The sequence below is a fragment of the Sciurus carolinensis genome, chromosome 1 (assembly GCF_902686445.1).
Source record: "Sciurus carolinensis chromosome 1, mSciCar1.2, whole genome shotgun sequence".
In the NCBI taxonomy this organism is placed as follows: Eukaryota; Metazoa; Chordata; class Mammalia; order Rodentia; family Sciuridae; genus Sciurus; species Sciurus carolinensis.
This window is the reverse complement of record NC_062213.1, coordinates 99,064,802-99,078,576: the sequence shown is the minus strand read 5'-3', so window position 1 is coordinate 99,078,576 and position 13,775 is coordinate 99,064,802. Positions and strand designations below refer to the sequence as shown.

Below are 13,775 nucleotides of genomic sequence, written 5' to 3'. Positions count from 1 at the left end.
CTGGGTTGAATTCCCAGTTAGAAAGGAAAACAAAAATTTTTTAAAAATTTATGCTTACTCTATATAAAGTATACTTTTAACATTAAAATATCATGGGTACTGGAAGGGTTTGCTATAAAAGTCTATGACAGAATATTTAGGGGCAACCATAATGAAAACAAAAACAAAAACAAAAAACTGCTGTTCTAGTTGCTCAGGTCAAAACCCTTGACCTTGCCCAATGTGGTGACATGTACAAGTAGTTCTAGTTCCTTGGGCAGAAGGCTGAGGCAGGAGGATTACTTGAGCCCAGGAGTTTGAGGCCAGCCTGGGCAACATACTAAGATCCCATCTCTTAATCAAACAAGCAAAAAAACCGAAAAACCCTTAGTGTTACTTTTGATTCATTTGTTTTTCTCATACACAACATAAATCCATGAATAATCCTTTTAGCTCTACTACAAAGTATATCCAGAATTTGATATCACTTTTCATTACCTACTTTACTATCACCCTGGTCCAATCCTTTTTTGGATTACTCAAATAGCCTCCCAACTAGTATCTCTAAAGTCTGTTTTCAACCTAGCAACCAAGATGATCTTTTTAAAACATTATGAATACTAGTCATGGTGGTGCATGCCTGTTATTCCAGTGACTTGGTAGGCCAAGGCAGGAGGATCCCAAGTTCAAGTTCAGCCTCAGCAATTGAGCAAGATCCTAAACAACTTAATGAGAAAAATTAAAAAAAATTAAAAAGACTGGGGATGTGGCTCAATTATAAAGTATCGCTGGGTTCAATCCCAGTATCAAAAACATCATATGAGCCAGACTAGTGGCACATGCCTGTAATTCCAGTACTCCAGAGGCACAGGATAACAAGTTTGAGGACAGCATTGGGCAATCAGTGAGACCCTATCTCAAAATAAGGGTCAGAGGATTTAGCTCACTGATGAAGCACCCCTGAGTTCAGTCCCTGGTACCACAAAAAAAAAAAAAAAAAAAAACAAGGGCACTGGAGTTGTGGCTCAGTGATAGACCACTTGTGTAGTATGTGTGAGGCACTAGGTTCGAATCTCAGCACTGCATATAAATAAATGTCAACAACTAAAAAATATATATATTTAAAAAGAAAACAAAACATGACAGGATAATCACCATGTAACTTCTTTGGTGAAAACTACTCTGATAGCTGGACATACAACTATAATCCCAGTGGCTTGAGAGGCTGAAGAAGGAGGACAGAGAGTTCAAAGCCAGCCTCAGCAACGGCAAGGCCCTCAGCAGCTCATGAGACCCTGTCTCTAAATAAAATAGAAAATAGGGATGCCCCTGAGTTCAATTCCCAGCAACGAAAGAAAAGAAAAGAAAAGAAAAAACTCCCTAGAGTTGATAAAATTTATAGGAGACCATTGGTTTGGATTGAATTCCTGCATTAAGCCCAACAAAACAATTGAAAATAAAGTCACTCATGATAAAAAGGTCCATATCACCAAATGAAACTAGGTTGTTTACTTAACCTTTCAAGAAATCAGGAAAGAGATAATAGCCAAATTCCAAAATAGGTCATTTATAGCTGGCATAAGTATCCTGCTTTAATTTTTACAAGGATTTGAATTGAACAATCTTCTATTTCTGCCTTCCTCAGCCCTTTCCTATCAATAATGTCAAACTTCTCTGTTCAGCTCATCAGAACTGAAAATATCTCATTTTATAATGAGATATTTTATGGTTTTAATCATAAGGTTTAATCATAAAGTTGGTTAGTCTTTTTGTTTTGTTTTGGTTTACTGTAGATTGAACCTAGGGGTGCTGTACCACTGAGTTACATCCCTAGGCCTTTTTACGTTTTAAACAGGGTCTCACTAAATTGCTTAGGGCCTTGCTAAGTTGCTGAGACTGGTCTCCAACTTTGTGATTCTTCTGCCTCAGCCTCCTGAGTGGTTGGGATTACAGGCATATTGCATGGAACATAGCTAGTTTTTATTTTCTTAGTGGTGCTGGGGATTGAACCCAGAGCCTTGTGAATACTAGGCAAGCATTCTACCAACTGAGCTATATCCCCAGCCCCCTAGTCTTTAAACGTATTGAAACTTTGTCTTCTAGCAAAGTCTCAAAGCCCCAAAACTGTTCTGCTTTCTGGCTTTACTCATCTTATACCACGTGTTCCTTTCTCTTATTCTGTTCCTAACTCGCTTTCTTGTTCTTGTAGTATGTTAAAACATTACTTGTGTTAGGATCTTTGCATGTGGTGTTCCTTCTGCTAGCATGTCCCCTCCCCTGTATGTGCTTGCTTATCTTTTTCTCAGTGTCCACATCCAGTATCATTTTCTTTCAGAATCCTTCCTGGTTCACCATACCATTTCCATTCGCATTCATATTCATTCTCTCTCTCTCTCTCTCTCTCTCTCTCTCTCTCTCTCTCTCTCTCTCTCTCTCTCTCTCTCTCTCTCTCTCCCCCTCCCTCCCTCCCTCCCTCTCTCTCCCATTTTCTCTCTCTCTCTCACACACACACACAACAACACGTGTTGCATCTTCTGCTTTGTATTTATAGAACTCACTAGGCACTGAAATATACTTAAGGTCTTCTGCCACTAAGCCCCAGAGAGGAGATTTTTGTCTATTTTACTGTTACTCACACAAACTTAAAACAGCACTCGGTACAAGGACATTCAATAACTTTTTGTTGAATTAATGCTAGATGTGAACTTGACAAGTAAGTTCCTTGACTCACAAACGATACTGGAGAGACATAAAATACTTAAAATTGCACGTGTACAGTGGGAACACATGTTGAACCCGCATATCTACCCAGAGGATCTACATAAAGAGATGAAATGGAATGGTTGATTTTAGTCTGTGCTAATCAATGTAATATTTAAGGCTCTCTTAAACTATAATATAAGGAGCAACTGAGATTGTATTTGACGTAACTGGCTAAAATGAGGTCATATCTTGCCAATCATTCTTTCCTCGCTTCAAATTTTTTACAGGGAAAGATTTTTGTTTCATTTTCTCAATTATTTACTCTTTCTATAATACGACTGGATTATATACTCGACCGGCTGTGAATGGTATCGTCCACGGGGAGCGTGTAATACAGTCTGTTCTAGGAGTGTGCGTAGTGAAAGACTCGTTGGTCCTGACACATGCGCATCTGCTCCGGCGCTGCAAGATGGCTGCCAGCCATTTTGTCGCGCGTCGGTGCCCCATTCGCGGTGGCAGCGGGTGGAGACGCCAAGAAGTAACAGTGAACTCGGAGCAGTGGGAATTTCCTGGCCCTGTTGTGTGAGCTAAACAGCAACATGAGAGCGATTCCGCGAGGAAGCGACAGGCGGAAGGGAGCGTTGGGCCCCGCCCTCTAATCTCTGCTTAGGTTGACTAGTTCCTTCATCCTTCCCTCAGTTTTTGCTTTCAGTGCGCTACGCGCAAACTGAATGCGCAGGCGCACAAATAATCGAAGCACTTCCTTGGGCCTGGGGGGTTTGCGGACTCCTGCGCGCGCTTCTCGAACTCTTCTCTTGATTGGTCAGATTGCCCCGCCATCACGCCTCCCTTTGCTTTCAAGGTTGAGGAGGAAGCGGAGGGGCGGGGCCAAACTGCGCGTGCGCGATGCTGTTGCTGTCCCTTTGCTGCTATTGCGTTGCAAAAAAAAATCCTGACTAGGTAGCCTTGGGCCTTTTCTGTGCAAGAGAATCTAAAGGAGAGAGAAAGATTTCTACAACCGAAGGGACAGTCGGGGAGTATTAAATTTATTAACGCCCTCCTTGGCTCACAGGAGTGTGGTTGTAGGGGTGAGTAAGGGCCTTAGTGTTGAGAGCCGAAGAGTATAAACGATTAGTTTCGGCGCCAGGCGTTTTGAAAGGCTTTGCAGGTTCTGTTTTCTTCGTATTTCTCTCATGACTACTGACTGGTTTAAACACGACCCCTGAACAAATATCGATAAACCTTCGAAACCCGCAGCCCTTCCTTGCAGCGTGTAGGATCCGCCAGCGTGCCGGGCTGCTAGTCCTCCCTTGCGTACCTCCAGAAGAGCCTAGCGCGTGCACCACCCCCACCCTCTGGCCTCCCTCCCCATCTACGGCTTCCACGCACTCGCAGTGATTGTTTTGCCCGCTCCCGCCGCCGCCGCCGCCGCCGCCGCCGCCGCCTCCAGAGGAGCAGCAGCGCTTGTGCAAACCGGGAAGATGGCGGCCGGCGGCGGCGGAGGCAGCAGTAAGGCCTCCTCCTCGTCGGCCTCTTCGGCAGGGGCTTTGGAGTCCTCGTTGGATCGAAAATTCCAGTCGGTAACCAACACCATGGAATCCATTCAAGGCTTGTCGTCTTGGTGTATAGAGAACAAGAAACACCACAGTACTATCGTCTACCATTGGATGAAGTGGCTTCGGAGATGTGAGTTGTTGGGGTTGACTAGGGAAGGGAAGACTGGGGAAATGGAAGGAAGTACGACCCGAAACCCTTGGGGGTTTTTCCCACGGAGACACTGCATTCGGTTGGGGTTGTTCACAGTAAAGCTTGGACCCGACTGATCCCAAACCCAGACTCCATTCCTAGCCCAGGTTGCCCTGAACTGCAGAAGGTTCATTTCTTGGATTTTTTTTTTTTTTTTTTTGCCTCTGACGTGGTATGACCTTGGGCCGTTGGGCCCAGATCCATACAGATGCACATATTTCAGTTCAGAGCCTTGTAAGTTGTGTTGTTGAATTTACTGAACCTTTACGGAAATTGTCGCGTCCGTTTATTTCTTGTAGGCCTTGACGTGTTAATGATTTCTGGTTTTCCTGATGGTAGACAGGCTGTGGTTTAAGCAATAGTTAAGTTCACTTTCTTCAGCAGAATATGTTGGACTATTTTGTGTTTTCTGCTGGACTGGAACTTGTGATATGTAGTAAGGAAGGCTTTATTTGAATGAATGTCTCTAAAACTTGTGTATTTAAGGAGGGACTTACCTAGATGGGTGTTAACAAGAAACAACATGAGCTCTACATATATCTACAACCACCTGCTTTTCCTTTACCTGTGTTTGCTGCAATAAAATAAAGACTTCTTGATACTGACCAGAAACAACTGGGATACTGTAGTCAGTGTCATCGTTAATACCTTAAAGTGGAAAGCATATTTGGCTACTTTTTAAATACCTGAAGTACATTTTTACAGAATTGAGTTTGATTTCATAGGTAATCAAAACGGAAAATGTGCTTTTTTAAGTATATGATACTTTTTTTTTAGTTATTGCTTTTTTGTATCGTTGTTTGTGTTTTTTTCCCCATTTTGCTGCTGTACTACAGAAAAGAGGTCTGTTAAGCATAGATTTTTCCGAAAGATTTAAATCATATAGGAGAAAATGTGGAGAAGTCACTTGCTTCCTGCTGAGAAGAGAGGTTTAATCCAAACTTCACATATAGCTATTTGAATTTTAGTTTGCTTTCTATCTATAACATGTCACCAGTGAGACTGGTCATCTAGTCATTCTTACTTCTTATCTTACTTCTGCCATTGCCCCTGCAGTGTTTTGATTTGTCTTTACCTTTTAGGAAACAAAGCTTGGCTAAAGCTTGCAAAATTAAAGGTCCAGAGCTTCAAACCATTTGTGTTGGAACTTATTGTTAGAGATATTTCTTATGATTCTTTGAATTATAATGCTAAAAATTTAAGTTACTAGGGAAGAGATAGGATTACTTAATTTCTTTGCCAATAACAGATCAAATAGTTACCTTTTTGCTAAGAGGTAAAATTAGAATCCGGAATATCAAATATGCTAGTAATCATCATCAAAGATTGACTTGTCATGTGTCTGCTGTGTGTCCAACTATTTCATTATACCATATAATATACTTTATAATGTACTGAGAAGTAGATTTTTTTTTTTTTAAAGTAATGGAATTGAACCCAGGGATGCTGTACCCCTGAGCTCCAGCCCTCTTTATTTATTTAAAAAAATTTTTTTTTTAGTTTTCAGTGGACTTTTATTTTATTTATATGTGGTGCTGAGAATCGAACCCAGTGTCTCACACATGCTAGGCAAGCGCTCTACCACTGAACTACTACCTCAGCCCACTTTAATTTTTTAAGACAGTTTCTTGCTAAGTTGCCTAGGCTGGCCTAGAACTTGCCATCCTCCTGCCTCAGCCTCTCTAGTAGCTGTGATTATAGGATTGTGCCACTGTGCCCATCTGAGGAGTAGATTTTTGAACCACTGGTTTACAAAATGAGGACAGTAAGGTTCAATAATGTCAAGTTGCTAAAGGTTACTCAGTAAAATGTTGTAGTTAGGAATTGGCTTCTCCATTAACTTTGTAAAAAAAAAAATGTTTAATGTATTTGGCACACCATTGGTAGCAAGCAGTGCTAATGTGAGCATGAGAACCTGTTCTCCACTGTCTTACAAGGTTTTTACTAAGTTATGCAAGCATTTTGTATTTCCTACCTTTGGGCTCTACTGTTTTAACTCTTATGATTACATCCTTTGCAAGAATAAGTTGGTCCCTATCCCCACCTTGTGGGATCATAAATGACAATTACCAGATGTTTTTTCCTTGTCTGCAATAATGTGATACACTGGAGCCAGAGTTTTTCTGCCTCTGCTGTTGTTGATACTGTGCCTGAGCTTGCTTCCTCTGTTGATATCTTAATAGTGAAAAAATGATTGCTCCAAGACAGAGCAATAATTCAGTTGAAGTTCATTCACTATATAGTTTATATAGTTCTTTAACTGTAAAAGCGTTTGACTTTCTAAAACCTGATATGATTTTCCTAGGGGAATGGAATTTAATTTTCTAAAATGGGTAAGGGTAATTCGTAGTCATTTTGTATTTACTCTTGGTGAACATTATCTCATATATAAATATAACCTTTTGAGAGAACTATTCAGTTCAGTGGTAAAGGGTAGAATGAAAATTGTGCATTTTCCTGATGCCACTTTTGCTTCTTTTTTTTTATCCTGACATCCACTATTTAGTAATGCAGACCTCTGTGTAATTTAAGTAACTGCATTAGCTATTCCAGAGATATTTTTTTATTTACTTACTTTTTGTGGTGCTGGAGATGTAACCTAGGGCCTCTGGCATGCTATGCAAGTGCTTGCTTCTGAGCTATATGCCCAGTCCTCAGAAGTATTTTCATTTTATCCTTCATTTCATAATGTGTCATAAGAGACTTGTTTACTACACAGAAAAATGAATTATAAAGGAAATAATTTAGTGAAGGCAAGTGTGCTCAGAAGAAGATACACACCAATTCACTGGTTTTCTTCAGGCATCTTTTAGTTTTGCTTGACTGTAGTATTCATTGCCCCCTTTTTTTAAATTTTTTTTTTTATTTTAGGTACTGGAAATCAAACCCAGGGTCTTTTGCATGCTAGGCCCTCTACTACTGTGCTACATCCCCAGCCCTCATTGCCAACGTTTATAAAAGTTATCTTTCTGTAACTTAAGCAGGTGTCTTTCCTCTGCTTTAAAACCCTCTAGTGATATCCCATTGCAATAGCTTTAAGTTCTAAACTTCTTTTACTGTGGTCTACACTGTAAGACCCTACACTAACTGCTCTGCTTGCTTCTTAGTTTTTTTCTAATCCTACCTTCTCTTCATTTAGGTCTAAGCTCAAATAGTACTTCCTCAGAAAGTTGATCACCTTCAGTTGCTATAATGTCATCTTATTTTCAATATACGAAATCACCTTATTACATGTTATTGTCCATTTTCCTCCGTCAGATGACAGCCGGTCTTGTTTGATGCTGCTGTATCCCCAAGCAACTAGACCCAAACATGGCATTTAGTAAAGCAGTTGCTAAATATTTGTCAACCCAATCCTGTGAAATAATCAAATACTTGAAGAACAGAATTGTTTTAAGTTGTTTTTTTTTTTTTTTTTTTTTGTCACATTTATAGTTTAGTGGGAAGAAATTATAGGCACAATTGTATGCAGGTTCAGGATATAGCACTTACATGGATTTGATGTGCAATTTGACCTGATTATCATTTCTATACTTCATTCTTCTTTCCCATTTTTTTATTTACTTGTTTTGTTTCTTTTCTTTCATTTTATTTTTGGTACTAGGGATTGAACCAGGGGTACTTACCACTGAACTACATCCCCAGCCCTTTCTATTTTTTATTTTGAGACAGGGTCTCACTAGTTGCTTAGGGCCTTTCTGAATCGCTAAGGCTGGCCTTGAACTTGCTTCAGCCTTCTGAGTCATTGGGATTACAGGTGTGTGCCACCATGCCTGACTTCTTTCCCATTTTTAATGTAAAATGATAATCAGTATGGAAAAGTAGAAAAACACAGACATAGGTTAGAATTAGACCTAGGTCCAGATCTTGACTCAATCACTTAATGCTGGATGCTATACCATGTGAAGTACTTATACTGTGAGCCTTAATTTCTCTTCTATAAGTAGAGACAATAATGATCTCTCATAGGATTGTTGTCTAGGTATAAGAAGATAATGCACGTATTTTAGCATAGGACCTAGGATATAAAAAACATTCAAATTACTTACTGTGATAATTCAGGTAAAAGTAGTCATAAAATTCTGAATATTCAAAATAAATTATGGCAGAATTTTGTTTTGGGTACAATGGTAGAAATTACATTCTTGGTTAGTAGCCTCCCTATTGGACTAACCTCCCTATAGTTCTCTGAAGAACTAATAGAAAAAAATGTAAAATACTATGTTTATGATACGTCTGTTTTGTCTTATTTCTAACTACTGAATAGGTTGGTCTGTTTTGGAAAGCTGGTGAGAGTTTAAGTGGGTTTTTGCAGGAAATAATAGATATGTGATTGCTACTTAGTTGTAAAATACAAAATCTGTTGATTTCCTTTAAGGTACTGGTATAAATTTTATATACAAAAATAAAGAGATAATGACACTTCCTCCCTTTCTTTTCATCACCCCACTTCAGTACTTATCAACTTTATGGTCATTTATTTTTTTAATTTTCATGTATCCTCTTTAGCCCCTCCTCTTCAATACTTTGAAGCAAGTTGAAGTACAGCCTATTACGTTTTTCACAAAAGAGACAAACATGGACTGGAAAAAAATCTATTCATAGAGGATTTATTTTTTGCAGAGATCTTCAAAGTGCAGTTACCATTTTTTATCTTATGATAATGCTTTCTCAGTTTGAATCTGGTGAACCTTAAGTGGATCATTAAGCTGGTAATAATTTTATAGCTAATGTTTGTTGAGTGCTTACTATGTCCCAAATGCTCCTAAGCATTTTACACATACTAATTTATTCAGTCCTCACAATCTTTAAAGTAGTATTATAATCCCCATTTTACAGATGAGAAAATAGAGGCATTGAGAAGGTTAAGTAACTTGTCTGTGTTTACAGAGCTAATAAATAGTTAAACCAGGATAAACCCAGGCATTCTTAATGTAGAAAGTGTACTTTGAATTATTCTACTACATAGCCTTTCCTATTCATACAGTATTTTCTACAGTGCAGAAGCCTTTGATAATTTGCTTATTTATTTAGGCTTAGGCCATGTAGAGTAACTAGAATGTTAAGATATTGTTTATTTTTAACTTTTTTTAGTTGTAGATGGATACAGTACCTTTATTTTATTTATTTACTTTTATATGGTGCTGAGGCTCAAACCCAGTGCCTCACATGTGCTAGGCAAGTGCTGTACCATTGAGCTACAACTCCAGCCCCATTTATATTAATTTTTAAGTTGGGTCATAAAAATTTTATGTATATATGGAGTACAGTATGATGTTTCTACTTTTGTGGAATGTTTAAATCAAGGTAAATATCTCCTCAAACATTTATCATGTCTTCATAGCAAATATCAGGGTTTTTAAATCTTTTGTGGTTTTTTTTTTTTCCCCCTCTTGTGGCAAAACTGTGCTGATTTGCTGTTGTGACATTCATTTTGTTTAATAGAAAAAGGGAAAACAAGTTGCATATATTTAAAGTGTCTACTAGATAAAAGGTTTATTTAGATGAACTAATTAAGATGTTTTGGTGGCAAAACATTTGGAGTGTATACTGGTCGATAAAGAGTTCAGTCTGTTGTTTGTGTGTGTGTGTATATATATATTTTTTATTTTTTTTATTTTTTATTTTTTATTTATTTTTTATTTTTTTTGGTGGTAGATACTGGAGATTGAACCCAGGGTCTTGGGGATGCTAAGCATGTACTTTACCACTGAGCTATACCACCACCCTGCTGTCTTATATTTGATATTCCACTAATCTGAGGGCCTGGGACCATTTTCTACAGTTCAACCTCTGAAATGTAACCTGTTCTTTAACTTTACTTTCTTTGTAATCTTATCCCCTGTAGCAGATATGTAGGCTAGACTTGTAGAGTGAAACAATGTTTTAATTATATATGTATACAAATTAGTAACACAGATGGATTGGATACAGATTCTTATTTAGAGTTCTAAAATGGATTTTGCTTCCAAGTCACTAATTTACCTGTGGTTCTTTCAGCAAATTTTTATTTTTATTTTTTAAAATGTTTAAAAATTGTTTAGTTGATAGCAGTTATACATTATTATGAGGTAAGTGTAATAGTCCCTTTACTTTGTCTTTCTCCCATTTTTTTTTTTTTTTTCTTTTTTGTGATACTGGTGGTTAAATCCATAGGAACGCTATAACCCTTTTTATTTTGAGACAGGGTCTCACTAAGCTGCTGAGGCTCGCCTTGAACTTGGATCCTCCTGTCTTAACCTCCTGCATCACTGGACCTAACAGCTATGTACCATTTTTGCCCAGCTTCTATTTTTGAAATATACTTTTTATTTTATTTAATTCTTTAAAAAAGTTTTTTAGATGTTGATGGACCTTTATTTTATTCATTTATTTATATGAGGTGCTGAAAATTAAACCCAGTGCCTCACACTTGCTAAGCAAGCCCTCTACCACTGAGCCACAACCCTAGCCCCTTTTTATTTTTATATTTTGGTACTGGGGTTTGAACCCAGAGGCACTTAACCAATGAGCCACCCCTTTTTCTTTTTTATTTTGAGACAGTGTCTCACTTAGTTGTTTAGGGCCTTGCTAAGTTGCTGATGGCTGGATTTGAACTTTCAGCCCTTGTCAGCCTCCCAAGTTGATTACAGGCATGCTCCACCATGCCTGGCTAAACTATACTTTAAATTTTTTTTTTTTTTTTTTACTGTGCTGGGAATTGAACCCAGGTCCTCACTCATGCTTGCCAACAGCTCTACCACTGAGCTACATCTTCAGCAAATATATTTTTATTTTTAATTGGCACATAACTGTAATAGTTCTGGGGTATAGTGTGACATTTTAAGGCATGTATAATATATAATGATCTTACCAGGATAATTGGTTTGTCACCTCAGACATAATTCATTTCTGTATGTTGGGAACATAAATTCTTTCTGCTAGCTATTTTGAAATATACAAGCAATTGTTTTCGACCATAGTTTCCTTACTGTGTTATAGAACATTAAAAGTTATTCTTCCTTCGGGGCATACTAATCCCACATGCCTGTAATCCCAGGAACTCTGGAGGCTGAGGGAGGAGGATTATAAATTCAGAGCAGCCTCAGTACCTTGGCAAGGCCATGAGCAACTTAGGAAGACCACTGTGGCTCAGTGGTTAAGTTCCCCTGGGTCCAATCCCTGGTACTAAAAAAAAAAAAAAAAAAGAAAAAGTTATTCCTCCTATCCTACCCAGCTGCACTCCTATACCTGTTAACCCTTAACAAATATTTATTGAACACCTGTGCCAGGCACTGTCTCAGCAGTGGGGATACAGAGTGAACAAAATAGACAAAATTTTTGTCCTAACAAGAATTTATACTTTTGCAAGAGGAGAAAGACAACAAACATAATAAATAAGTGATAATAAATTAAATATTTCAGAAGGTGTTTAGTGCTATAGAGAAATATAAAGTAGGAAAGAAGACTACTAGAGATTTGCAGTTTCAAGCTAGACTAGAAGGATAGGTCTCACTGAGAACGTGAAATGTGAGTAGACAGGTAAAGATATTAAGCAATATAGATATGAAGGTTTGCAGAAATATTTAATCCAAAAGAATAGAAAAGTATAGAAGTCCTGAGGTTAATGTGTGTCTGGTGAGCTCAAGGAACATTTAGAAAACAGTTGTAGCAAATGAGCCAAAAAGAGTATGGTGGGGAAAGAGACAAATCACAAAGGATCTTAATAGGCACTGTAAGGACTTTGGTGTTTATTATTTTTGTTTTTAATATATTTTTTGTAGATAGACACAATACCTTTATTTTATTTATTTTTATATGGTACTGAGGATCAAATCCAGTGCCTCATACTTGTTAGGCAAGCACTCTATCACTAAGCTACAACCCTAGCCCTTTGGCTTTTATTTTGAATGAGTTATTCAACTATTTGAGTAGAGGAGGGGTATGAACTGATTTATGATTGGAGGTACTGCCAGGTGTTGAACCCCCAGTGTTCATGCTAGCTGTTTGTTTTGTTTGGTTTTTGGTGGTACTAGGCATTAAACCCAGGGGTACTCTACCACTGAGCTACATCCTCCAGCCCTTTTTATTTTCATTTTGAGACAGGGTCTTGCTAAATTGCCCAGGCTAGCCTCAAACTTGTGAATATACTGAATATGTTGTTTTTGGAGTCTATTTTTAAAAATACCTTTACTGAGATTAATTCATAAATATAAAAGTTTATTTATTTATTTATTTATTTATTTTTTGAAGATTAAATCCAGGTCTTTGTATATGCTAGGTAAGCATTCTCCCACTTAGTGAAAGACAGGGTTTCACTTAGCTGTCCAGATTGGCTTTTTTTTTTTTTTTTTTTGGGTACTGGGGATCGAACTCAGGGCCTTGTGCTTATAAGGCAAGCACTCTACCAACTGAGCTATCTCCCAAGCCCCCCAGATTGGCTTTGAAATTGTGATCCTCCTGCCTCAGCCTTCCACGTAGTTTGGATTATAGGTGTGCACCTCCATGTCTGGCAGTATTAACTTTACTGTTGGAAGTTACAGCAAAGCTATTGCTCCATGGATCCAATGAGTCTAAACCAAGAATAGAAACAAGAAAAAGATTAAAATAGATTATTTCTTTGGGGAACTGAGATAAGGTTTACCTTAAGCCTCAGAAAAAACCTTTACCAAGAATACATTAGATCAAGTTAGTAGAGGCATCTAAGATACCAGAATGTCTGAGAGCCCTCTCTTTGGATCTCTTCTTCATGTGTGTTAATGGTCTATCTTATTAGACTACTTCTCTATCTACATATACTCTCTATTTGATCTCTTCCAGCTTTCTGGTCCTAAAAACAGTCCATACACTGAATAGACACCTTTGCGGGTAACTTGCATAATTTTGTGAATATACTAGAACAAGTAAACTATACACTCTGAGTGAATTTTATGGACTAGGGATGTCATTCAGTGGTAGAGTGCCCATGAGTTCAATCTGCAGTATCAAAAAAATAAAAGGTTAATATTACATTATCTGTCTCCTGTTTTCCCTTTGAATGCCTAGATCACCTTTTCTTCATTTCATTGCCCTGGGTTCATAGAGTTGTATGTAATATTTTTCCATGTTTTCCTGGCAATGTTTCAAAACATGGAACTACCTTATTTCTGAAGTGTAGTACGCATTAAACCAGCTTTTATGACTGTATTATGAGACTTTATAAACAGTCATTATGTTCTTCAATTAGATGCTTTGTCTCTCAGGGAGAAGGGCGAAATACCCTTGGCCCTAGATGAGTTTAACACAATGTGTAAAACATAATTTTCTTGTGCCAGATCCCATAGTAAGCTAAATGTTAAATTGTGGAACAAATAAACATTCCTATACAA

At 37.9% G+C, this 13,775-nt stretch overlaps 1 protein-coding gene across 6 annotated transcripts in view; it reads left to right on the top strand.

Moving 5' to 3' along the window:
• Window positions 1–3,303: 3,303 nt before the first annotated feature.
• Rprd2 (regulation of nuclear pre-mRNA domain containing 2) overlaps window positions 3,304–13,775 on the top strand; it is a 91,204-nt gene continuing 80,732 nt past the window's right edge. For 2 of the 6 annotated variants that reach the window (XM_047527621.1, XM_047527631.1), the window contains exon 1: window positions 3,305–4,368. In XM_047527621.1, the coding sequence (XP_047383577.1) occupies window positions 4,164–4,368 (205 nt within the window). In that variant the 5' untranslated portion in view covers window positions 3,305–4,163. Of the gene's footprint in view, window positions 4,369–13,775 lie in introns of all 6 variants that reach the window. The other 4 variants (XM_047527603.1, XM_047527595.1, XM_047527641.1 and 1 more) reach the window with 3 other exon arrangements.